Source organism: Megascapheus bottae, chromosome 3 (genome assembly GCF_031878675.1).
Source record: "Megascapheus bottae isolate mThoBot1 chromosome 3, mThoBot2.hap1, whole genome shotgun sequence".
Lineage (NCBI taxonomy): Eukaryota > Metazoa > Chordata > Mammalia > Rodentia > Geomyidae > Megascapheus > Megascapheus bottae.
In genome coordinates, this window is record NC_143511.1 from 61,632,043 (window position 1) to 61,659,512 (window position 27,470).

Sequence of the window (27,470 nt, forward strand, 5' to 3'; positions counted from 1 at the left end):
ACCAGTCTGGGATTCTTTACCACACCAAATCTGCCTTTCCAGCTCCCAGCCATTGTGAACCACTGTGAGTCTTGGCCTGAATGCTTGGGAAGAGTGAGACCAATGGGCCAGTCCTACCTCCACCTGCAAGCTGCAGGAAACCTGGGCCACAGAGGAGGCTCACAGAGGGAAGGATGGCTTTTATAGGCAGAGGGGCTGGGGTAAGAACCTGATGTCCACCCAGGCGGCTGAATGAGATAAGAGTATCCAGGGGCAAGGAGTCACAGTCTGAGGTCTAGGCTTGGGCACAGGGGCAGATGCAAGCCTGAGGCCTGTGCTGTCCCTCTAAGCTGTGATGGTGTGCACCTGTTTCCTTATCTTTGAGATGGAGTGCTCGCTGCTGCCTAAGGTCTGAACTGGGGGTCTGTGGCTGACCCATGGACACATGCAGGTCACTGTAGGATCCTGGTGGCTGGTTAGGAAGCCTCACTTCCTAGCAGCCCCTGGTAAGCATGGTAGGAGCCAGAGGCTGCAGCAGACTGAGGCCCAGGAGGCCTGTCCTCATTTTTAAAATGAAGAGCCAGCAGGGCCTTTTTGAAAGTACCGATGCAGATGCAGGGCTCAAGCGCTAGGGGCCTGACTCAGGCCTTGTTTCCTTTTACTGTGCAGAAGCTGCTGCCCATCTGGTTTGTCTGCTGGGTCCGGATGCCCAAGCTCCCCCAGCAACAGTGTGCCTTCCCATCTGTTGGGTCTGACACTCATGGACATGCTGGCAGCCCGAAGTTACAGTGGCCATGCATCCCCTTGGCTGCAGGCTAGAACACGTGGGCTGACTGGAGTGGGAGGCCTGGGTGTTGGTTCCAGCTCTGTTTCTGGTGACACTAGGCAGGGTGAGTGACACAAGCAGGAGTGCAAGTGCCCTGAGATTGATTTCCAACATCAAGTAAGACCGCACAAGACTAAAAGGGCAGTGCTGCACACTGACTCATCCAATATGAAAAGCTATTATAAACAAGGAAGAGGGAGTTTCTCTGACAAAGATACAATCACGCATCATCTTTGGCATCTATTAAATGCCTACTGTGTGCACTGCTGAGGAAGAAAAGGCCCCCAAACAGAGGCTCTGAGACAGGCCTCTGTCTCAGATAAGGGAGGATCAAAAGCCAACAGCCATGTTCTACACCTGAATTTTTTCAAGATCAGAAACATCTTGCTAGGGACAAGTGGCCCTGGGAACACTGGCCCCTCAGGCATGGCTCTGGCCTCTGTCCTGTGGGGGAGGGGGATGCTAATCAACTCAGGGCACTCACCAGCTCAGGAACAGGGTTTTGCTATCCACAGCAGCCAACCACTAAAAGTTTTACTTACAAGAAAAAAGAAAGGGCTCGGAGTGTGGCCAAGTGGTAGACTACTTGCCTAGCATACACAAAACCCTGGGTTTAATTCCATGGTACCATATACAGAGAAAAGGTTGGAAGCAGTGCTGTGGCTCAAGTGGTAGAGCACTAGCCTTGAGAAAGCCCAAGGACAGTGCTTGCTTCAGAGGGGCTTTTTCGAACTGCAAGTTTCAACTGAACTACCAGCTTGGCAGTCCCTGCATGCAATGTGAGGGTAAATATTCTCTTTCTGGAATCTCAAAGGCACACTGCGGAGTGCTGCCACCCAAACACGAGGGGTCTTTTTACAAAGCGTATGTGCGAAGTGGTTCCCAGAGGGGAAAAAATCCTCGGGAGCTTATTTGGAAACTAGGTCTCTAGTTCTTCATTTGTGAACCGGCGTATTTCATGATGTTCTCTAAAGTCCACTGAAAGCAAAGGGGGAAAATGCTTCAGAGCATTGGAGATTTGTGCCCCAAATTGGCGCCTGCCCTCTTAGGCCTCTGTTTCCCCATTTATACAATACGGTGACAGGACAGAGATCCACTGAGGGCTTACCACCCCAAAATTGGAAGCCTGGCGTACACTAGATGCCCATACATGATGAGGAATGCTTGATAATTCAGACATTGAATCAAAGCCTCACCTTCATGGCAGGCACACAGGTACACAGGCCCAGGGTTGGGTGAGAAGGGCAGGTTCACAAAGCCAGTTTCTTTTGATATGCCCAGAGAGCCTCAAGGACACAAAGCCTTGTCTGGTTTGACACTCCTTAGGCCACTCTGGAACCCTCAAACTCTTTAACAGTATTTGTTTGTCTTTTCTTTGGTACTGGTGGTTGAACCTAGGACATTGTACTTGTTAGGCAAGTGCTTTGCCACTGAGCTACATCCCAGCCCCTGGAACTCTTTAACCTGTTCACTAAGGAGTTCTGATGCAGCTCCAGTTCTATCTGAAGGAGATGCACCTACAATGTTCACATTTAGTGTGTGGGCACTCTCCACTTTCGTTGCGTCTCCTTAGCACCGGGGCCCTCACTTCCTACCAAAGCATACCTTCTGAGATCAGTCAGCTCAACTTTGCTATGGGAAAGCTCTTCCAGGTTCTGGGTGGAAATACAACTTACAGGAGCCTGCTGACAGCTCCAGCTCTGGCTCTGAGACTTTGCTGTTCCTTCTGCCCTAGTCTGGCCCTTCAGAGGTGAGAAGACAGTAGCTGGGGCATATGGATGGTGTCTTTGAAGGTCTTCCCACCTTGGCCACCAATCCAGCTGTGTGGATGCAACTCCACCACCATTAATGTGAGCATCCTGCTGAGCCTGAATCTACCTGCCCTTTCTCTTTCCTCATCCCACAGAACAAGATCCTATAGATATCCAGTTGTATCAGCTATAGAGGACTTTCCCTCTTGACCCAAACCAAAAGAGGCATGGGCCCAAGAACATTAAGAAGCAGAAGCTCATGGGCTTTGACCACACCACACTTGGGGGATGTAAAATGCAATTCTGAAAGGTCACTGTCACCCCTTAGGAGTTGAGCTCTGGAGGGGAAATCTTGTCCTGTCGGACATTCCTGACAGGCTCTTTCCACAGAGTGAAGCCTCTTCTTAAAACTAAATCTCCAGCTCTTTGCTTCCTAATGAAATTGATTTCTGCATTGATACACAACAAAGCTTTCATTTTATTATTTGGCTGGAGTTTGACCACACCAATTACAGTTTTTTTCAGCATGGCTGCAAGTAATTGAGTTCAAAGTTACTTACTATCGAAACGGATTTCTTTTCAGAAGCACAGAAAAACTCAGAATCAACTCTTGCAACTCTATATGTGTCTAGATTAAGATTAGAGGAATTCTGCACAGGAATAAACTCTTATTTTCCTGGCCTGAAAAATCAGAACCCAAAAGGAGTCTTGCTGCTCTGTGGGGGCGGAGTCTGAAGTGACCAGACAGTGTGCAGTGTCACAGCTGAGCTTTGACGGGGTTATAATCACTTATGTTGGTTGACTAATGCCCTGCTGAAGTTTACAACCACCATCACTGGCACGAGGACACTGCACAAGCCTGCTCAAGTGGTTTCCTAATACCAGAGGCTTGCCTAGCCCTCTGAAGACTCATTTTTCCCAGGAGCCTGTGTCCAGTGCATGGTTGGTTCTTTGGCAAGCTAGGAGGATGTAGGGAATTGTAGGTGGGGAAAAGGTGGAGGCTGGGAATGCAGGTGCGCTGTGGCTCAAGGGGTAGGGTGGTAGCCTTGAGCTGAAGAGCTCAGGGACAACACCCAGGCCCAGAGTTCAAGTCCTACAACCGAAAACAAACAACCCAAACCAAAGCAAAGAAACAAAGAGCCAGGAGTGTGGCCTAGTGGTAGAGTGCTTGCCCAGCAAGCATGAAACCCTGGGTTTGATTTCTTGACAGCACATACACAGACAAAGCCAGAAATGGTGCTGTGGCTTAAGTGGAAGAGCACTAGCCTTGAGCAAAAAGTCCAAGAACAGTGACCAGGCTCTGAGTTCAAGCCCCAGGACTGGGGGAAAAAAAAAGGCACCCTATATATAACTAGGCACTGGTGGCTTACACTTCACTTAGAAGGCTGAGAAAGTGAGGGTCACAACTAAAAGCCAGTATGGGCAGGAAAGTCTATGAGATTCTTACCTCCAATTAACCACCAAATAGCCAGAAATGGAGCTGTGGATCATGTGGTAGACCACTAGCCTCAAGCACAAATGCTCAGAGACAGTGCCCAGGCCTTGAGTTCAAGCCCTAGGACCTGCAAACATACATAAATACACACACACACACACACACACACACACACACACACACACACACACACACACACACTTACACCTTCCCCCAAACAAGAGCAGTAACAACTACCTCCAAAATAAAACTATCTATGAAACAAAACACAAACAAACAAAAAGAAGACAAATATCAGTGGCTATTTTACTGCTCGCAGAGAGCTAATGTGATAAACAGTTACAGGCAGGGCTAAGCTCATGATCCCACTCCATTTCAATTGTGACTCATGTGACTGCCAATGTGAGGAAAGGGGATACTGAGGCTTTTCCTCTAATCCCAAACCTAAACATCCTTGAATAGTAGTGTCTAAAATAAACAATTTCTTGAGGCTCTCTCAATTTTATTTATCCTCAGAGGCCCTGCTCAAAGGTCTGCCTCCAAGATATACCCCTGTCAGACTTAGTTTCTTTTGCCTTGCCTCTCTCTACCAGCCTGCTCACCTGCATCCTTGTTTCCTTGTCTAGGCTGTGAGCTTAGAGGTGGAAGACCTGGTGCACAGTAGGGACTTTGCAGCTAGGGGAGACTGAAGCTTGCTTGTTAACCCTGCCCTGAGAGTCTGGGCTGAGAATGTGGTAGGCTGACTCTCTATGCCTGGAAGCCATCAGCCACGTGTGGATTTCTAAAAAGAAAATAGCAGGAAATAAAAAAGAAGTTCTATTTAAAGCATTTCTAATAAGCTAGCTCTGCCAAATCCAGTTTTTTCTGATATTCCTCCTGAGTGAAGTAACCTTAAAAAGAAAGAGAAAAGGGCCAAGGCATTGTTATAAGTGGCAAAACTCACCAGTGCTGGAAGGAGGAGGAGGGGGGCTGTTGACTGAGGATGCTAGCCAAGATTGACCCAGGCAGGCACCTGTGGGAGTAGCTGAGTAGGCCCCCTATACCACACAGACACACAGACACACAGACAGACACACACACGTACATGCACAGGCACATCATTTTATAGTTTCAGCATTTGAACTATGAAGAAGAGGAGGGCTATAAAATCCTGACATCTGATTTTACTAATCTGCCTCAAATATCAAGAACATTTATGGGGAAGTCAGGGAAGGAAAGAGTGCTTACAGGGCCCAGAGGGTGCCATGCTGCCTGAGAAGGGAGAGCCATCTGTGGGCTCTGCCAGCAACTTGCCTCAGGATGTCTTTCCTGCTACAGTGGCCTCAGTTTCCTTATCTAAAAGCAGGGTCTTGATCCAGATAACTCAAGGCTCTTCCTGCTATAAGGGCTGTGTGAGCTGGTAAATAGTTAAAACCCTGCATCTGACACTGGGGTTTTACAGAGCAAAGCTAGTTGCTTCAATACATTCTTAAAGTCGAGGCCAATGGGATTTTCTGTGGGGGCTTTGAGTTGTTTACCTAGCTCTAAGTGAAGCCCCATATCATATACTTTCCTGGTCAGCCCAACAATTTGAACAACTGCCTGTATTTGCACAGACTTCTCAAGACCTTCCTCTTCCATCCAGAATGTCACAATGTATTGCCTAGAGGCTGAAAGATGTGAAGCCACATGCTGGTGACATGTCTACCTGGATTCAGGCTCTGACCCTCACCTTTGTCATATCCTTCCTATGCAGACACGTGGTCTAGGGCTTACGGCCTGTTTTAAGAACTCCCTCAAGTCCCCAACCAATTCATTTCCAGATATACTTCATGTTAATATGATGCCACACATGTGATAGGAAGGGGAAAAAAATGTTCGGAGAGGTCATGCAGTACCTTCAGAGGGAACAGTGCCGGGCACAAATGGTTTCCTGGTGACCGACAGGCACTGGAAATGCCTCCCCAGGCAGCCTGAACTGCCCAGGCAGATTGACAAGGGCTGATAGGGGATAATTAAAAACTGGCTGGAAATGTAATCGAGTGGCTCAGACACTGGAGAGGAATGGGGAGCACTCAGGGGAACAAAGGGCACTGCTGTGTACCTGACTATGAAGGGAGATAGAGAAAGAAAGACAAAGGATCCTTGCCATTTATGAGCAGTTATCTGGCCCAGCCAGATGCTCAGATAGTGCTCAGTGCATGGACTGGCAGAGTGAGGCAGGACACTCGTGGCACTCTGGCCTCTGGGTTCTAGGCAGTGGTGTGAAGTAGGGAGCTGAATTAGGAGAAATGTGTTTTCCTGGCTCTTTTCAAAACCATTTTTTGCTGGGCTCTGGTAGCTCATGGCTGTAATCCTAGCTACTCAGGAGGCTGAAATCTGAGGGTTGTGGTTCAAAGTTAGCTGGGGTAGGAAAGTTCATGAGATTCATCTCCAATTAGCCAGCAAAAAAAAAACAAAAAACAAAAAACTAGAAGTGGAGCTGTAGCTCAAGAGGTAGAAGACTAACCTTGAGTAAAAAAGCTCAGGGGGGCTAGGAATGTGGCCGAGTAGTAGTGTGCTCACCTAGCATATACGAAGTCTTGGGTTCGATTCCCCAGAACCACACACACACAGAGAAAGCCAGAAGTGGTGCTGTGGCTCAAGTGATAGAACACTAGCCTTGAGCAAAAAGTATCCAAAGATAGTGCCCAGGACCTGAGTTCAAGTCCCAGGACTGGCATCGGTACTGTTCCCCCTTGTCCCCCACTCCAAAAAAACAACAACAAAAAATTCCTGTCCATATTCAGCTGGCAGTGGTGCCAGCTCTCAACCCAGCTACACAGAAAGGGCAATCCTTCCAGCCACCGAGGAAGAGCTAAGAGATCAGGGAAGTAACATAACCTGCCTAGACAGAAAGAGTAGTGCTCACACTGGACCCCAGCTTTGTGGACCCCCCAGTCCACAAGGTCTCAGTCAACAGAGGATTTTCTCTAGTGGCAGTCACAAAATCTCTAAAATCCCACCACTGTAAGATACAGTGGATGTGGACACAGAGACAACTACAACTTGAACCTCAACTATCCACGAGGCTGTGACCCCTGCAGTTTGGTCTACACACAGTAGATATACATGAAGCCCTTCATACACACTGTCTCTTCGCTAGCATGCCAGTGAGACACATTTTACAGAGGAGAAACTGAGGCTCAGCCATGTTGAGGCCCCTTGCCCAAAGCTATCAGGGAGCTGGGTTTTAACAACCCAAGCCAGATTGGTCCAACTTAGATATTAGGTTGCAACAGTCTCCTGCAGGGGAGAGGCACTGGTGATGGGGTATGCTGGAAACTGCTGGAATGGTTGGCTTAGTCTCTTCTTGAGTGGCTGTCCCTCTGCTGGTGGTTCTTTGCTACCTTCAATTCTCCTTTTCCAGGGACCAAGGCAGGATAACTGCTCCTAGCTGGAGCACGTCACCATCCTCTAGCTCCTGCCCCTCTTGGGACAGCTGCTGTGGTGTGGCATGCCTGGAATCATCTCCTTCTTCTTTCTGTAGTCTCTCACTTCCTGCCTTATCCCCACCTAGCAGTTTAGCAGGCATGGAGTCACAGGATCACAGGGTCCAGGGCTGGGAGAAGTTCCTGTACTCAGAGCTGGGTAGGGGAAATGGGAGAATGTCTCAAGGCAAGTAGAAATGATGTAATAAGTTGTATACAACTGCTTCCTTGAGAGTATGAATGTCCTCAGGAGGATTCACTGTGCCTACAGGGGCCCGCTGGGAACTAGAGCAAGCAAGTACTGATCAGATCAAAGTTACTCTGAGGAGCCCTGCAGTGGCTTCAGAATGGTTCCCTTGGAGGTTTAGGCATGGGAGTGGGGTAGTCATGGTGGAGTTAAATATTTGGACTCCCCCCATTATGAAGTAGAACCCAGGGTTTTGCACATGTTATGCAAGTATTGTACCACTGAGCTATACATTCAGCCCTAGAGCTTCAGATGTTGGCCTAAAAGAAGTAAATGAAGTCTGTGTTCCCTGTTGAAGGCCGCAGGATGCAGCCTCTCTTCATCTCCCACACCACCCTGCAAGCCTTTATTATTTCTTGCTCTTGGCTGTCAGCAGCAACAAACTAAGATTAATCACACTCCTGCTTGCCTAGACCCAGACATGCCTACTGTTTGAAAACTCTCTCCTTCACCATATAAATCAATGAGAGGAGACAAGAAAGAAAAATACCTCGAACTGAAATGTGTAGCCTTAGTCTCATAACATCTACTCACCCACTCTCCTCTACTAGAGCCAAAGAGGCATTTGCCGCTGGAGACCTTGAGCCCAGCAGTTAGATTACTTGGCTGCACCAAGCAGATGCAAAGGGATTTTATCAAGAAAGCTGAAAGGCAGGCAGTGTGTCTTCATATACTGTCCTACCCTTCTGTTCTACCTGGGATGGAGGAAGGGCCTCCTTTCTGTCCTCAGACTGAGGGGAAAGTTTGTGAGGCCTGATCATGGAATCCTTAAACTGGAAGCAAGCATGCCAAGCAAACTTTCAGACATTCATTTTATATATTTAGTTTTGCAACACAGAGATGAACTCAGGTTTGGCACAGACTATATACCACTGATCACGCACTATTCCACCGATTGTACATACCCTTAGTTCCTTGCTTTAAAGACTCTGGTGGGGAAAACAACAGCCCTATATATTAGGGAAGCAAAGACAACTCAGACTTATGTTTCAAGAGTCCAGGATTCTGTACACACTGCTGCTGCCACGGCAAGTTTTAAAGACTCTAACCTCTGATCTGGAAGCCTGGGGTTTCCTCTTTATGTTGCTTGCACTCACACTGTGTAGACTGGAATGAGATGGATAGGGCAGAGGGAGGCAGGATCTGTTACCTCCTGGCTAACTCTTATGGTGCTCCTAGTTCACTAGTGGGTCTAGACTCAGCCTGTAGAGCATCACCGCACCTTGCTGTGACTCTCACTGCCTCTTGGGGACAAGGTCCCCAACCCCTTGGCCTGGAAACTGGGGCTTCATCCCTCTCCTCCCGGGTGCAGTTCAATGTATTATGTTATTCTTCCACACCCCCACAGTCCCTGCCTCTGTGCCCATTTCTCTCTAACCATTCATGGTTTAAGACTTTTTCACCCTTTAAACCCTTTCTCTGGTTCCTTCCCTCCTGCTTTCTATTTTCTACATATGTTCCATGTGTGTTCCATGTGTGTCCTTATCAGCTGTGGGCTCAACAACTGTCTCTGAGTGGGGTGGAGTTCAAAGGGCTGAGGGAGGACAGAAGGGGCTGTGGTAGCAAGTCAGGTACTAAAAGCCTCCCTGAGGTCACATCTGTAAGGAGGCTGGAGATTTGTTTCTGGGGAGTTGAAAGCCAAAAGCCCCTTTGGAAGGGCTTTAAGAAGGCCACCTGCCCCATGGGGATGAGGATTCCACAGTGCCCCAGCACCATTATGTGTGTCCCCACCCTGAAGGCCCCCCCCCCCCCAGCCTCCGCCCATGAAGGATTCCCCTTCTCTCCACCAGCTGCTAACTGCAGTCTTGGAAGTCTCCTATTCCTTATTTTGTCTGGATTTTTTCTACAAAAGTTTGTGAAGCCAGAACTTGTGAAGAACCACTCAGAGTCCAAAGTGCCTAGAGAGCCCTTTTAATGAGATTTCTCACGACTTTCCATCGCTTTACCCCACTTGCCTTCCCAGACATAGGAAAGTATGTGTGTTTCATGTTTTTTTTGCCAGTTTCTAAAGGCTCAGCCCTTTAAAGGCTTCCATTGGCTACAGAGAAAGCTTCAGGGGCCAGTTGTGGATGCAGAGTCAGCTTAAACCCATCCAGTCAGGCTAGAGGTGGCAAGAGGGACAGCTTTGCAGTTAGGTAGGACAGGGGTATGACAAAGGCCATTTGCAGGACCTCTGAAGTCAGTTTCAGAAGTGGGACATCTATCACAGATGGGCACTGAGATGTGATGAGGAGGGAGTATTGTCACAGTCTTGGGTATACAGTGACTACAAGAAGCCTGGGAGGCCACATAAGGGCCAGCGTGGCTGAATCTATGGGGTATGGTGATATGCACAGAGGCAACAGTCATCACTCCTTGTATCATGACTGGAGTTCAGTGCCAAGAGGGCAGCCTGTTAGGCTGTGAGGAGGGTCTATTGTGGATTTCTACTGGGTTCCTCACACATGAGGCAAAGCAACTGGACTAGACAGGCCACTAAGGATAGCACTGAGGGCCACCAGAAGGCCTTTTGACCCAGAGTAAGAAGTGCTAGGGAGGAGGAAGGCAGGCCCAACTTCCTCTGTTCTGGCCTCAGTTAGACAAACCTATCAGGCATATACCTCTCTGTATTCTCAGATGAAGGAGTCTGGGTATTTACCCCAGCCACTCTTCAGGGCCATTCTAAGGAAAACATGCAGGCCTTCTAAAATATCTACAGACACCCAGGGGAAGTGGGGTTTAAGTGCAGTCCAACAGGACTCAGTAGTATCTGTATGTCTGTGATTCCTATACTGAGAACTTGACACGGAGAGCTCCTCTAGGAAGGTGCTCCCTTTGTATGTCCAGGGCTGTGCCTCCCACTGAGATGCTAGTCATTCCTGATTGGGGAATATGATTCGCTCCAGCCCTGTCTCTCTCCCTCCAGTCCTAGGGTCTGAGCACTGTCCTTGGGCTTTCCTTAAAGCTAGCGCTCTACCACCGAGCCACAGTACCACTTCTGGCTTTTTTCTATGTATGTGGTACCGAGGAATTGAGCCTGGGTCTTAGTGCATGTTAGGTAAGCATTCTATCACTAGGCCACACTCCTGGCCACGGAATATGATCTCTTTAAAGACTCACTTGCAACCTCCTCCTGCAGCTTCTTCCAGCCTTCTGTGGCATAGCTTCCCAACCCATAAGCCAACTCTGGCTTCCAAAGGGCCTTTGGTGCAGACCTATGTGCAGCAAGGTGCAGGATGAACTGGATGCTGTGAGCCTAACCCAGTGCCTGGCTCTGATAAATACCTTCTGAAGGAGGACAGAATGGGTGGAGGGTCTGGTCCTCTGGGGGTAGTAGTCTCATCTCAATGCTTTCTTCACCCTCTAGAACACTCTCATGGCTTACATGAAAATGGCCAGCAGTGCAGAACCAGCATAGCTGAAATTCTAATGTCTATTTGCACTCCTGATAGCTGTGAAGGCATGGGGTTGCCATTTCCCACAGCTCTGGTAGGCAGGCCCAAGTAAGTGAGAACCTATGCACCTTGCATGCACGATGGCTGGGAAGGCTAGTGCCTTATCCCAAGCAGTCAGGACCTGCAGTATCAGGCTGTTCTGCTTCTGATCAAGGTTATTAATGCCAGGGAGTTGTCCCCTAGTTGGCAACTCAACTTGTCATGATGCACATGAAGCAAATCCACCTTCCTATCTTGGGGTTCTTAAAAGGAAAGCTGATTCTGGTCTTGGGGGAAGGAAGTGATCTCATGGCTTCAGACAAGCATGCAAACTAAACTTTCCATCTCCAGCTCCCTTGGGCAAGAGCAGTCACCCAAACCACAGCTCTCATGATTAGATCAGACAGGACAGGTGCAGCCAATCAGATCCTGGCACTTGTCCTGGGTCCTAGTGGCTGTTATGGTTCCTTTCCTAGGCCAGGAGGTACAGTTAGTTTAGCTGGAGCACGCCAAAGAAAAAGAGGGCTGCATGCACGGATGGGGACATGTAAGAGTCAGGAAATATCTTGATAGAGGTGGAAGTGCCTCTAGGGATCATCAAAGTCTAAACCTTGTTAGCGGCTGTGGACACTGATCCAGAGAAGGGAAGTATTTGCTCAACACACACAGAGCTCAGTGGTGGGAAAGGGTGCCTGTCCAAATCTTAGACCTCGGGCCTCTTACAAATGGATTTAAAGCAAATGGGGTGCTGGTGGCACACACCTGTAATCCTAGCTACTTAGGAGGTTGAGCTCTGAGGATCATGGTTCAAAGTCAGTCCGTGAGACTCTTATTTCCAATTAACTACCAAAAAGCAGAAGTGAAGTTTTGCCTTGAGCCAAAAAAAAAAAAAAGCTCAGGGGCAGCTCCCAGGCTTCAAGTTCAAGCCTCATGACTGGGGGGAAAAAAAAAGAAAGAAAGAAAAAAAGGGCTGGGGGCTTGAAGCATACTGTGGGGCTGAGCAAGTTAGTATAGCTGGGCTGGACACTGGCTAACTAAATCACAGTTACTTTGGTAACTGGCTCTAAACTCTTGCCTCCTTGGTGGCAAGTCAACCATGGCATGTGCTCAATAGACTGAGTACTCATGTGGATCCTCCACATCCCCACACAAAGGGATATGGAGTTACTGTATGGCCTTGGTGCCCAGCTAGGCTGCTTAGTTCAGACCTGGCCTACTGCCATGCACAAAGAGGAAGGCCGAGGGCTGGGAGTTTAGCCTAGTGGTAGAATGCTTGCCTAGCATGCACGAAGACCCGGGTTCCATTCCTTGGTACCACATACATAGAAAAAAGCCAGAAAGGTGCTGAGGCTCAAGTGGTAGAGCTCTAAACTTGAGAAGAAGAACCCAAGGACAGTGCTCAGGCCCTGAGTCCAAGCCCAGGACTGGCAAAAAAAAAAAAAAAAAAAAAAAGAAGGAAGAGTCTGGACAGGTCCTGGACCCTTGGTGAGTAGCAGAGCTTGGAGTATGACACTCTGTTCCTTATTCTGCTGTGCATCCAGTCAGGACTTCTATAGAGATGCCTCTGGGCTAGGTTCCCAGGCAGCAAGAATGCCAGAGGAAATGAATGCTGGAGGAATTCAAGAGACTGACAGGGTTAGGAGCAATAGCCTAGTAAGACCAGTGCCCCAGAGAGACAGCAGGCTGCCTGGATCTGCAGAGAAGGCTGGCCACACAAGAGTCTGATGGCTGATGCCACCTGTTTTCCCTGAGCCTTGCAGCTCATTCCTGGGTTGTTGCAATATTATCTGAGTAAAGGTTTAGAGTAGCTGGGAGTCAGCAGCCTTGGCCCATCATCATGCACGGGGTACATGTGCTCCTGACTCCACCTGCCCTCAACCCAGCTTGTGAACTCAGGTGTGCTTCAGTATACTCAAGTCTCCTCCACTGCCGTGATTGGTCGGATTTTTGAAGTCAGAGGCTTTACTCCTACTTCCGGTGTTCAGCAATAGTACTCAGCAACACTCCTACTTTCTGAGTAGAGTATTTTCGTCCAGCTGGCTAGAAATGCTCTATTCTAGTCTGGCCTTTCATTGTACATTTCCCCTTGACCTCGATCAATGACAAGATGTGTTGTCTTCAGGCCATTTTGGCTAACTCTCATTTTTTATCGACTGTTAGAAAGCTTCTTCCCTCCCAGAGCTGGAATTTGCTTCTAATTCGCCTACTTGGGGGAGTTAAAAAGACCTAAAATGGGTTTTTAGAAGATTCCTTGGGTCCCACACAGCAATAGCACTGATTCATGCAGTGCCCGACCAAACTCCCTTCTCTTATTGGTGACATTTCTCTTATTCCTGACATCAGCTCCTCACAGGTCAGGAAGACCTGACAGTCTGCAGAGTAGCCACAGATAGTAACATAGGATGCCTCCCAGCTCTCCCCAGTTCCTCTTAACCAGCCAGACCTGATAAAACCAGGCCAGCCTAGAAGACAACTCACACGTATAGGGAAAACATAATCAAAAGGTTGGCACCGTGGAGGGTTCAGATAGTCAGTTACTCTGGAGTCCTGGCCCTGCCCCTTGGGTTGGCTACTACAACTGAGAGCCTGGAACAGAGCTGGCTGGTCGCCTGAGTGATAGCAAAGCTACTATAATCCCTAGGACAAGACCTCTTCTTTGGAAGGAAGAAGAGACCACCAGAATAGTTCCTCTGTGCCCAGGCGAATAAGAGCAAATGAAGTAACTCCTGTTAGGAAGTTCCCCAGGGGCTGTGGGTCTGTCCCTCACAGGACAGTGGTGGTGGGCTATGGAGGGGCAGGCTATACTCACTTCAGGGACAGGGAGTAGTCGTGTTTGCTGGTCTGGCTGTTGCGGACAAGGTAGCTACACTCCTTGCAGAGTCGCAGCAGGTTTTCAGCATCTCCTCTGCTGATGGCTCCATGATACCATCTGGGGAGAGGGCAGAGCACAGTCAGAGCCCAGTAGGGACAGCCTCATAATGACCAGAGAGAGAGCCTTGTTGCCCCCAGATAGCCTCCTGTGACAAGGCAGGTGCCTGCATTTGTTCCATAATTCAACAGCTGTTTTCTGAGTACCTGCTGAATGCCAGATCCTGAAGGGAGAAAAAGAGTGTCAAACCCAGTCAACCTATCTTGCTTGAGGTTCATAACCCTCTGGGGTCACACAGTACACTGTGGGTGCCAGGTACTAAGAAGGTAAAGGGGAGCTGGGGACTATGATTTTAGGCAGGATGGTTAGGGAAGCCAGTGGAGAAGATGATACTTCAGGAAATCATGAAGAACAGTGGCCAGAAAGGAGCTGTTCTGGGAGCGGGAAGAGTAGTTAAGGCACAGGCCTGGGGAGTCACCTGTACAGGATATGGAACGAGCCAGAGGCCAGTGGCTGAAGATCAAGGACAGGAATGGGCAGTGTGGCCCTAGGTGCGAGGTAGAACAGGTCAGGGGCATTTCTCTGAAGGACACAGAAGCCATATTGGGTGCTGACAGGAAGGTCACTCTAAGGGCAGCACTCTTAACTCAGGACAGGGCTGCTACATTATGCTTCTGCCAGATGCCTCTAGGTACATGAGGGTCTCAGACACTACCCACCCCATGCCAGAGGGGAGGGTTAGGTTCCATGCACAGACACAAGAATCCCATCACAGAAATTGGGACAATGCTTTTGATGATTGGGAAAGCTGGAGGGAAAATATCAATGGAAGAGTTAATATACACAACACAAATAAGGGGGTATACCTCAAACTCCTGAGTAAAACTCATAAGCCTTAAGGACTGGTACCCACAGGTTACAAGGTGAGGAGACAGAGAGATGGAGCCTGGAGTCTGTCTCACTACCCCAGAGGTCACAGGGATAACAAGCCACCTAAGCTGGCTGAGCTTCATCATGTCAGTCTCTTTTGGGGTGGTGAGGATGAAATGGATGACCCATGGAAGGGTTTGTGTAGGTTCTGAAGTGGAGTGGTTTCAACAATGGATGATGCTACCTGTGTATTAGGACTTCAGGATGTAATTTGTGTAGTCTCCTTTGTGCTTTATCTCAGCTAATGTGGGGATTATGCTTCCATATGTGTACCTCTAAGAGCTCTGACATTCCGCCTAGACAAACCTCTGCATCCAGTCACTGTGTGCTTCCTGTCACTGACACTGCAGTCAGCAGCAGCAGCAGCAGCATGATACATCAAAATCTAAAAAAGACTGGAGAATAGAGACTAAATGGAGCACTCTGTCTAGGGAAGGCTGCTTGGCAGGGCATGCATGGAAGAGCTGTCTTTCTCTCTGGTTATACAGAAATAGGAAGGTGAGGCTGGGAATACTTGGCCAGCCACAATGAAAATGTTTTCAGGAGCACCAAGGCCCAAGTTGTGCTTTAAAGTGGCTGTCATGGGGAGAAACCAGTGAGACAAGGATAGAGCTGGCTTCTGAAATGAGAGGTAACAGACTGGTGTGACACCCTCCAGACAGCCTGCTGGGGAACACAACCTCCAGTGAGCCGACAAGCCATGGGAAGCTGAGACATCCTCAGGGAAGGCCTGGAAGTGTGGTCTCTGGGGGAAGTGCTGCCCGCTGCCTGGCTCTTCCCGATCACACAAGTGGGGTTGTCTCAAATAGGCTGCAGGAGGTGGGGTGGGGGAGGAGGTGTGTTGTCTGGATCCTTATTAAGGATAATCTCCTGGATGATAAATAGGATTAGCTGCCAGTCTTTCCTGGCACTTCCTGAAAAGGGAAAGGCACAAGCATGGTCTTGGGAGTCTAGGATCAAAGGAGAGACAAAGGGTAAAGGGCACCAGGTCAGGAGCCAGGCAGCCATGGGCAGCTTGTCAGCAGGACAGGGAGCCAGGCAGGGTTTCTGTGGGTTCATGGGAGTAGGGACCAACTGTGGGGCCTAAATAAGCTCTGCGTGGAATGAAAAGAGACTAGGAGGGAAGCTATTTTGGGGGCATGTTGGGCCCTGACTGGCCAGCCAAGTCAAAACCAGAACATAAGAGAGCCTCAATTATTTCCATTCATTCCATTCGATATCCATTGGCTCATCCAATATTTACTCACTGCTCCCTACAGCCTTGATCTCATCAGGCTGACGTGGAGAGGTAAAGTCAACAAGCGGATAGAGGAAAACCATCCCAGAGAGTAATAAGTGCTATACAAAGGCTGTGGCAAAGCAAGGACTGTGGAGGGAAAGGGGTGGCTGTAGAAAAAAAAAAAAAACAGGAGAGGCCCCCAAAGAGAGAGAATATTAATTTAAAAATTCTGAGGAGCCACCGTATAAAGAGCCAGAAGAAATAGTAAGTGTATAGGTCCTGAGGCAGGAATGTGATTGGGATGTTCACACAGCAGATAGGCAACAATAATGGTCCAAGCACTGCGGCACTGAGTGGTACAGGATGAGAATGGACTGGAGGCAAGGTCCAGTTATAAGTAGACCTTATGGGCCAAGGCAAGCAATCAGATTTGATTCCAAGCATGCTAGAAAGGGTGTGTTATATATACATTGTTCTATTTGTTGTGAATGATCTTATAGAAAATTAACCAGCCTGACCTAAGAAGGACACTGAGGGAAGTAGAAGGTGAATTCAGAGGCTGCTGCATTGATTGTGCAGAAGGGAGTGTGGATAGACAGAAAAAGGAAGCCACAGAACTTTGTGGCTTCAGCTCTAACTATACCCACGTGGAAGACGGGGGGAGAGCAAGTTCTGAGGTGATCAAGATCCCAGTTTTAAACACATTGGCTTGAAATGCCAGGGAGGCAGCCAGGTATGAGAGTGAAGAACTCTGGAAGAGGTGATTTATCACCACCTTCATGGGAGAGAGTGTCCAGAGAGCACATAGCTGGAAACAGGTCAAGCAGAGGTAAGGTGCCAGAGGGAGCAACTGGGGAGAAGAACAGACACAAAGGCAGGAGACATTGGAAGGCCCCAAGAGGAGGGGGCTGTCTGGGGTAGAAAAGAGGAGCTGGTTAGGGACAGAGAAGTGGAAGTAAATGAGTTGTAGAACAACAGAATCTTTGGGAACTCTTCAGTTGATATTTATTCAGGTCCTACTACATGCCAGGCACTGTTCTGGGCCATGTTCTAGCCACAGTTCTGGTATGGTGGTCTCTCAGAAAAGTTCCTGCTCTTACAGGGCTTGTGATACACAGGGGCAAGTCAAGATTATTTTCTTCATTTTCTTGGGCAAAAATTGTGTTTATAAGCTGGTAGTAACAATGACACAGGATAGCACTGGGTACAGGTGGTTCTTTGTCTACATGAGGCTGTACTGAAAGTACAAGTAACCTAAATACATCTTTAAAGTAGGAAATTCAGGAGTTCTGGAAGGCCAGGATAATCCTGGGAAGACCAGGTTATATGGGAAGGAAAGGCAGATATATCTTTGGACTTGGTGAGGGTCTTCTGGGGCAGAAATGGGAAAGGAAGGGCACCCAGCTTCATCTGGGAGTAGAAAGAGAATGGAATGATTTTAGCTAATCCAGATAGGCAGACAGGCCTGGCTACTGATGGTCAGGCTGCACACGGGCTGCCTTCCAGGAGTCTCTGCTCTGTTTGTTGATTAACAAGTGCACATTTGATCAGAAATAAGCAAAGCTGGCTGCACAATCTGCATGGCTGTGAGAGCTGATTAACAACACTGGCTGGGCTCCCAGCAAGCTCCATGAGGCAGGAGACTGCAGCCTCCCAGGACAACAGCACATACTTCCAAGGGCAGAACATGACATCATTCGGAAAACCTAGCATCCTGCTCTTCAAGCAAGCTTTTCCTGTTGGGGGCAGGGAGAGAAAAGCACTACCAGCTAATAAGCAACACCAGAGTCCCCAGGGCCAAGACTGATACAGCACATGATACCCACAAGGAAGCTCGTCAGCTCAGGTTGAGAAGGGGGTGAATCACACAGCGGATTTCTCAGTCTCTCGACTAGCCATTGAGGAAAATGGTGGTAACATTATGAGGAAGGACATGGGCAGGCCCAGGAGTCATGAGATACACGTTCTAGTCCTGGAGCTGCCTCTTCTGCAGCCTCTGCAAATAAGAGGCCAGGAAGGACCCAGAACTCCTGCACTCCCAAGGCAAAATCAATGAACAGAGGTACAACAATGAGATATACTGGGCTTGGCACTGGACTCTGATCTATAGAACTTACATCTGCTTCTCTAGTGGGACAGCAGGATCCACTCTTTCTCCCAGAATCCCACAGAACTCTGGACTCCCATGTTTGATGGGCTTGAAGCCCCCTCCTGGAGCACGAAGCTGACGCCGCCGGTCCCTTGAAGGTGAGGGAGATGACTGTCGCTTCTCATTGCCATTGAACTGAGCTGTGGAAGCAAAGAAAGAGCATGGTTATCAGGTGGCTCTGCAAGGCACATGGTTTGAGGCAACAGTCATCTATTGAGTTGTATTTTACAGTTTGGTAGAGGCACAGTTTCATGCAATGGAAAATCATTGTTCCCAAAACACTGGCTTCTGCTGCAGTTTTGAGTATATCCCCCAAAGTTAAAAGTATTGGAATCTTAATTGCTCAAGGCACAGTGTTGGGAGGTGGGGCTTAGACAGAGGTGTTTGGGAGGTGGGAGTGAAGTTCTCGTGAATAGAAGGCTATTGTGATGGTGATATGATCGAGCTATCTTTTATTTTATTTTATTTTATTTTTTTTTTGCCAGTCCTGGGCTTGAGCTCAGGGCCTGAGCACTGTCCTTGGACTTTCTCAAGGCTAGAGCTCTACCACTTGAGCCTCAGCACCACTTCCGGCATTTTTTCTATGTATGTGGTACCGAGGAATCGAACCCAGGTCTTCATGCATGCTAGGCAAGCACTTTAACCATTAGGCCAAACTCCCGGCGATCGAGCTATCTTATAAAGCCAGGGTACCCCTCCTGTTTTCTCTGTTTGCCCACTCACCCTTCTGCTTTCTGGCAGCAGTTGAAACCCCTAGTACCATGCCCTTGGACTTCTCAGCCTCCAGAACATGAGCCAAAGCAATCCCCTCTTCTTAATAAATAACCAGACTCAGATTTGTTATAACAATAAGACAGGCCAAGGCAGTTTCTCAAGACAGGACATGTAGGGGCTATGTGGCTGTGCCAAGTGAGAGTGTATCTGAGGGGCTGTATAATATGTCTCCGAAGGCCAGTGAGCTAAGCCCTTGCATACAGGGTTCTCCCTCCAATTCTAGCAAAGGTTCTAGATCATCTGGATGGCTCTCAGGGGAAAAGCTGTTCCTCATAGTGTGGAAAGCCTGCCTCCAAAAGCCTCCTCTCCTCCCATTCTACTATCCCAGCCAGGCCACAATGGCCCCATCTGCCCCTTTCTCCTGAGTCAACCCTAGAGAGTTCTTCTTAGGGTGTCATGTTGTCACTGAGCCTGCTCCTCCTCATACCAGTCCCTGCAAGACACAGTGAAGCTAAAGTAGCACATGAGCTTGAGGATGGAGGATGGACACTCTTACCTGCTTTCCTTCCTGTCCTGTGCCTGTAGGCCCATGACACCCCTTACAGGCTTGCGGAGGGCACAAATACCCTACAGAAAGGACAATGAGCTAGAGATTACAGAGGGTTTCTGGGGACCAACTAGTTTACTTGCAGGTTTTCCTGTTGGGCCCCAGTTTCCCTCTGAAAGACTTGGATGATGAGAGCCCTAACCTCATGGAGATGAAATAAGTGAGGCACACAGTCATCTTAGCAGAGTGCCTGGCAGGGAGACCTTTGTTAGATGCTGTTATCATAATACATATTTTTATGATGATCACATCTGCTCAATGCAGATACAAGAGACTTCATATCAAATACCAGATTAAGCTGAATTCTACTCCTAACAGATTATTTTTTATTTTTTGATTATGTAGTACTGAGGAATTGAACCCAGGGCTTCATGCATGCGAGGCAAGCACTCGGCTACCAAGCCACATTTCCAGTCCCTTTCCTCCTCTTTATATCTGCTGATGCTCGTGGTGCCTTAGCTAAGTCATTCAACCTCCCTGAGCTCTCATATTCTACTTCACTGGGATAAGGTGAAGACAGATGAGAGAATACACCAGAGTACACAGAGGTTGCCAGGTCAGCAAGGTCCACACCTGCAGAACGGCTCCAGATGCTCCCCTAACCCCATGTCCCTGGCCAAGCCTAGGCTAGAACTAGGCCCTTAGGCCCTTGTGTTCCCACTGCCATGGGCATCTGGCCTTCTGGCTTCCCAACAGTTTCATCATTCCCTCAGCATCTGCTCCACATAACCCTCATGGCAGCTGGTCAGATGGCATACATGTTCTTGGGCAGGGAAGGAAGTAGTAAAGCAGGTTCTGACCCAAGTACTCACCTTGAAGAGCTCTTGGTGGGCACCCTGGGGTGAAAGTGAACAGTGGTGTTGATGGACAGGTAAGGGGCAGCAAAAGAGCCCAGATAACACTCAGGCTGGCTGGCATGAAAGAACCCTGTTTGCTATCTGAGTGACTATGGACAACATAAAATAGGGCCCTGGGAACTCTCTCCAATGGCACACGATTCCACGTGTATGTGAGTCAGGGAGGATTGTCAGATAAGATTCAAGGCCAGGGAAGGCAATGTCTCACTAAGATGGGGCCAGGCCAGTTCCCATCTGTTAGGGGACGTTCCTCTCTGCTAAGGCTGCACTGTCAGGGGCAGGAGGCTGAAGCTCAGCAGGATGTGTGGGTAGTCTGGAGGTGAGGCTCTAGGCTTAGTTTTGCCACAGTTTAGAAAGAGAAAGACAAGCTCTACTGGCTAAAGCCAGAAACTGAGGGATTCAGGCAATATTAATCCCCACAGAGGGAGGGAAGGGAGAACAGACCAGAGAGTAGGAAAGGAGCCCAAGATCTTCTGTAGTCTGTAAAGCCTTCCAAGGCCCTGGATGTCTGCTCAGCCTCAAGTCTGGCTGACCTCTATACCTGATTCTATTACCCTTTGGGGCTATCCCTTCCAGGAAGCCTTCTTTGAACTCACCTCTCCCCAGACTGCCTTTGACTTCAGCCCATGGTACCCTAATCACCAGTTTCCTTGTTGGACTCTTCAAGGGCAGGGGCTGTACCCTGCATCCTTTTCCCTCCATGCGTACCATAGTATGACTTGGTACTAGGTGTTTAATGAATGCCTAAACGAAGAAATTTAATGAGCTGCTAGGTTGCTTTATTAGGGGAAAAAAAATACCGGTTTTCTTACCCGATAAATTGGATAAAACCTAAAAACATTCTAGTCAACACTAATTCCCCACTGAATTAATTTATACATTTGCTGGCAAGCTTACTAATGTAGTCATGTATTTTAGAGAACAGGTGGGGATGAATGACAGGCTTAATTAGGCAAATCATTTCACCTAAAATACAAATATACAAACTCCAAGTGCAGTGCTTCAGCAGTCAAAGGGGTGGGGGTGGGGAATAAAGAACAAAAGCTCCAAACATAACTGCTTTCATCCCTTCTAATTAAGTTTCTCTTTAATCTGCAATTTAAAATGGCAATTCTTTTAATTTAGTGATTTCTTTGCACAAGATAAAGACACAATCATTCAAAAGAATATCTGTATTGAGAGAAAATATGCTTCTCCTGTGAGCTCTTAGAATGATGGAATCTAATGAATTCCACCTATAGGCAATGAACAATCCAAGTCAGAATCTTGCAACAGGGAGGGACTCAGAGCAAGCTGGGATGAGGCACTGGTATGGAAGTGGGATGGCCCCAGGGCCCATCAAGTTAGCACCAATCTGACCAAAATGTCTTCTAAGAGCTCCAGTCAGAGGACCGGGATCATGCTTTATGACCCAGCAAGTACTCTCACCTTTGGGACTCTCTCCTGGTCTTTCCTTGGAACATGTTACAGATTTTGTAGCCATCAGTCCAGAAGTTTAGTCCCAGGCAACAACAGAGGACAGTATCTGGGGCTCTCATAGGACTAGTCCTCCTGGTCATCTTTCTGTGTGGGGGTAATGGGTTATGAAGGGAGGACTGAGTAGGGCACAGAAAGTGCTCTTCTAGAGGTTCTGAGTCCTGTGGCAGCGGGAGACTGAGTGGGGGACTGTGGAGACACATGGTCAGCTCAGCTTACCTGTCTTCCTCACAAAAGCAGTGGAGGGCCAGGCCAGAAGAAGCCTCCTGATCTGCCTGAGAGGGGATGCATAGAAACCTCTGGGGCCTGGTACAGGTGCTGTCATTGACCCCTGTGTTCTGTGTGCCTTCCCTCCACTATAAAAATGTTTGCTCAGATGAAACAAATGTGCTTCTTTAGGGTTCAACTCCTTTTTATTTACAGTTCTGAGTGGCCCAGAGACAACAACCTTCAAAATGTCAATCAATGACCCTCTACATTATTATTTTGCTGGGCTTTGAACCCTTGCTGGTTTCCCAGCATTCATGGACAGTGACTCAGCCCCATCTGACCTTCCACAGGTGGCTTTCCCTTGAAGTCCACTCGGGGCTCCACCTCACCAGTATGCTCTCACCAGTGAGGATGGATTATCTTCAAATCCCACACTTGTCTTTAGCTTTGCTTTGTTTGTATCTAATCTATGGAATCCCTTTCTTCACTATCTGTCTTCAAAAATCTCACCTATTCTTCCCAGCTCAGCTGGGGTAGCCTCTGCCCTAGAACCCCAGATGGAATTCTTTTGTCTTCCTGTAAGTCCTGAGGTCCCTTATCTGAACCTCTATCTCAGCACTGGCCTCCATTAGAGTGAGGTAGATATCCTCTCAAAATGGGGCACAAACTCTGCAGCCACTTTACCCTCAGACATGCACAAATAGCTGCCTTCAGTAAGTGGCCTCTGGGCCAAACAAGGCTAGGGCAGAAAGTGGTGCTCTGTCTTATAGAAAGGATATAGACTTAAGAGCTGGGAAGACCTAGATTTAATCCTCCTCTGCCATTACTGTGCAACTTTGGGCATATTTCTAAATTCTTCTGAGCTTTAACTGCCCATCTGCACAGACAGGCTCCCTGGAAGTGTGATATCCCTGCCCATGGTCACATGATGCTCACACAAAAGTCCCCCATGCCAGAAATTATCTTCATCCCCATTCCTCAATTTCCATACAATTCTTGACTGACTTGAGAGCTCCAAAGGGAGAACATGTTACTGTTTGTTCCTGCTAAATATTCCACACCTGGAATCCTGGTGGCTGTACAGAAGAAGCTCAGCATCTGTGGAATGCATGAGTTTCCATGCAGCTCTTCAGGACCATGCAATCTCAATTATCAGTCAGAAAAGGGAAGGCAGGAGTTGGATTCCTTCAAGATATTTTAACAGTTCTGAACAGTTTAGTTCTCATTTAGTGCTTCGTGTGCATCCACAGACACCATGGGGGATTTGAAAAGCAAATTTTTCATCAACATAGTGAACCTACAAAATGGTGCTATTACTGTCCATGTTTTTACAAACAAGGTGCGTGGTAACTCCATATAACTTGCCCAAGCTGTTGGAGCAGAATGCCTGGCCAGGCTCCACCCTCAGTCCTTGATCTTCTGCTTGGGAAGCAGCCCTGGATTACCTCTCCTTACCTAAGGCTGCCCCAGAAGAGCCAGCACTGCTGTCTAGGCAGATTGTCAGGTTGCTCCTTTTTGGCTGGCCAGCTGTGGCTCTACCAGTTTTCCATTTAGGACTAAGGGCCTTTTCAGTTGGCCTCAGCTGCCAAGGAAGTGTCTTTGGCCTCTCAGTGGATCAGCCAAAGCAAGTGAGTATGGGCTACACTTGTAAAACACAGGTCAGCTGCAAGGAGGAGCCTTCTACTTCTTCAGGGATGTCTTATTACAAAAACAAAACAAGGAACAGAGTCAAGTGCTGGTAGCTCACATTTGTAATCCTAGCTACTCAGGAGGCTGAGATCTGAGGATCATAGTACCACGCCAGCCTGGGCATGAAAGCATGAGACTCTAATCTCTAATTATCCACCAAAAAACCAGAAGTGGAGTTGTGGCTCAAGTGGTAGAACATGCACCTTGGGCAAAAAAGCTCAGGGACAGCATCTAAGCCTGGAATTCAAGCCTCTGAACAGACTCCAAAAATTAAGCAAAAAAAAAAAAAAAAACCACCAAAGAAACAGAGACAGTCAAAATACCTCTTCTACACAGTCTTTGACAGGGAGTTCATGGGGGCAAGTAGGGAAGGCTGCATTGGTTTGAGAAATGGGGTACACTGCATAACCTCTAGAGTCTATAAAAATGTCATAAATTTCCCCATCATGTAAACACTGTGGATGACTAAAAACCGTGTCTGTGAAAACAGAGCTCTCTTTCAGTTTTCTAAACACACAAACTGTGCTGCCTGATCTTCACTCACACAGCGAAATACATAAGAATTCCCATTCCACAGAAGGGGAAGACTGAAGTCCACACAGGTGAGGCCCCTTCTCCTGACTAGTTCATAGGGGGTCTGGCTCACACTGTGGCTGTAGGACAGTAAGTACTTTGGTAAATATTTGCTTTACATTCCTTGGATCACCAACCAGGGACCGCTACACACACTCCTTGGGCACGCTGGTCCTAGGGCAGTACACTACCACCCTGGTAGAAGGTTGAAAGCACAGGTTCTCATTGTGGGGTGGCCAGGCCAGTATCCTCTGGAGAAACAGACCCTAGGAAAAACTTTGAGGTAGATGCCAGGGTGCTCTCAGCTTCCCAGAATGCTATCTGCACAGGTATGCCATACCCGAGACAGAGAAGACATATTGGCCTGATTGAAGGGGCATACCTTTATCCTTTGATTTCTCTCCCCCAAACCAAACCAAACCAAACCAAAACCCTCCACTGCTGGGTTTCTGGTTACAGGAAATTAAGACAAAGCCTGATGAAACACAGAGGACTGACTCTACAGCTGCCCCAGCCAGCCATCCTGATCATCACAACTCACTTCACAAGGTAAGAAATGCAGGGCTGGAAAAAGAACCCACTCACTCAAAGTCAATAAGCTGTAACAAGTACAGCATAAATCTGCTTATGAGGCCACACATTATCCAAATTCACAGTAGTTGACAATGGTGATATCACCAGCCAGTACTTACCAAGCAACTGATGGATCCTAACTCGCCGTGCTTATTGTTACCTAGCACAGATGAAACAGGCAGATTTTGAATCCAGACCAGGGCCACAGCCTTAAGCTCTTACTCAAGTTTGGGCAGGGCTACCCTATCAGACATACCTGGGACCGCTTGTGTCTAGTGAGTGTCCTTTCACCTGCAGATTTCCACAGACAGGTATAAAGAATCCTAGAGCCTGGAAAAGTGACTTTTCCCTCCATCTGTAAGCCCAGAGATGCACCTAAGAGTTGGCATTTGTGGATCTCTGCCACTGCCCACTGACAATGGTAGTGCCAGTCAAAAGAGAGACAGAAAAGGACAAGCCCATGTTGGCCAACTCATATGGTAATTTGACTCACAGCCAATTCTGAAACAGGCAGACACACCTTTAGCTTCACACCAAAAGTTCAAGAGATGGTACAGCTACCAGCTAGAAAGAACACAGTGTACAGCAAGCTGGCAACAAGTGTAGTGCTGGAGAACTGGGGGTTGGCTTTTTCAGGACCATACTCACTAGTAACTTGCCAAGCAGCTGAGTGTTCATTATGTGCCAGGAACTGAGTGAGGTGAGGGCCAGGGAGATGTGAATGGAGCAGGGTCTTTGATCTCCTAGAGCTTACAGCCTCTATCCAGGTGAAGACTGAGCTCGGGCTGGCCAAAGACATTCTACCAAATCTTTTGGTTCTTACTACACAGGAGACAAAGGTACTTGAAGGAACTTTTCTAATGTAATTAGCAGATGAAACAAAGCTTTAAATATTGATGTTTTTCTTTTCATTTTCTTTTTTTAGGCACTAAATTTATTCATACGTCAAATAGAAAAACCAACTGGAAAAACCTGTATCTCAGTGACACATTAGCCAAAGGAAGTGAATGAGCCCAACTCTCTCATAGAAACCTCTTTTCCCCTGGCAGACCTGCTGTTCACACGTGTTAAACATTAATTATGGCTGTTATTCATTACACAGCAAAAAGCTCCCTGTACAAACACAATTGTTAATTTCCTTACAGGCCCAGGGCATTCTGGGAAGCTAAGAGGGAGACAGGAAACATCTTAGGAAGCAGGAGAACAGTCATGTGGGGGGATCCATGTTCAGGTCTGAGATTTCTCATGGAACCCTCTGCAGAGGGTTGAGACTGTGGAGGGTGGGATCAGGGTCAGGTGGGTAGAGCATGTAGCTGAAGCACACATCGGTATATCAGCTTCTAGGTGTTAACATTTGTGGGTGACAGTGACAAGGAGAAAGGTAAACAAAGAGCAAGCAAGAACAACTACTTCTAAGTCTCAAGCACCAAGCAAAGGGCACGTTTAAATCCACCTTTCCCCATTCAAGACATCAACACAGCAGTGGTGTTCTGCAGTCAGACTGGTCCCCGCTCCCTCCTGTGTGCCTGCAGGAAAGCTGCTGACTCTCTCTGAGCCTTCCGGTCAGGATCCTTCCCTTCTTGACCCACCTCCACTTCATAGGATTACTTTAAATTAGGCCACTGAGCTGGCTGAGGTGACTCACAACTGTTTAGGAAACAGACGTACCTGGGGTGTTACTTTCCCTTTCCCTGGTTCTTCAGCCTCACTTGACAAGGCTGTGATGCACACCATTGCAGCAGCACCCCACAACTGACAGTGACAAGTATGTACCTGGTTGCTCCAGAATAAAACATGTACAGGGTGTGGCAGGCGCATAGAACAGGGGCCAGCCCTATTTGTAAGAAGGGCAGGGCAGGGACCAGTCATGTGAAACCACCAGAGCCAAGCTTATACCCTCCCCGGAATTCCCTGTGGTATATAATGGGTCCCCAGGACAGTTAGCAGAAGCATCACAGGAGAATTTGTGAGGAATTCAAGTTCACAGAGCTCCCCCTAGCCCCACTGTATCAGGAACTCTGGGCATGTGACCCAGCAATTGGCTTAACACTGAAAGCAGGTGGCTCGGCCTAGAGTTCAAGTTTGAGACCCACTGTTGGTACATCAAACAATCCAGACGCATGTTGCTCCTAGAATGAGGAGGGGGCAGAGGAGACCCCATGTTACCTGAGGACCACTGGCTCCTGGGTAAAATACTCAAAATCCTTAGTAGATGTGTTTTTTAGACTGTCTCTGCTTCTCACTGCTAGGCATAATGGGAACAAACTTTATAAACGAGGCTTCTGTGGCTGCTAAGTGCCTCTTTATTCAATCCTGTTTTTATATTAAGTTAAACTTTAATTTAGCAAGCTTTTAATTGTTTCCAGTACCAATTCTCATATGCCTGCTGACTCTTTAGGACTCAGAATATCATTTTCCTGGATCATAACAGAGGTCCAATGTGCCAAGTGTTGTGACTGTCCCCACTCCACGAGGTAGGAAAACTGGCTCAGGGGACTTAACAG

General features: G+C 48.0%; 1 protein-coding gene across 1 annotated transcript in view; it reads right to left on the minus strand.

Moving 5' to 3' along the window:
- Shb (SH2 domain containing adaptor protein B) overlaps positions 1-27,470 on the minus strand; it is a 124,038-nt gene that overhangs the window by 6,549 nt on the left and 90,019 nt on the right. The window contains exons 4-5 of the mRNA XM_090330284.1: positions 18,236-18,407; positions 13,910-14,029 (exon numbers count right to left, since the gene is read on the minus strand). Coding sequence (XP_090186410.1) covers positions 13,910-14,029; positions 18,236-18,407 — 292 coding nt within the window. The remainder of the gene's footprint in view (positions 1-13,909; positions 14,030-18,235; positions 18,408-27,470) is intronic.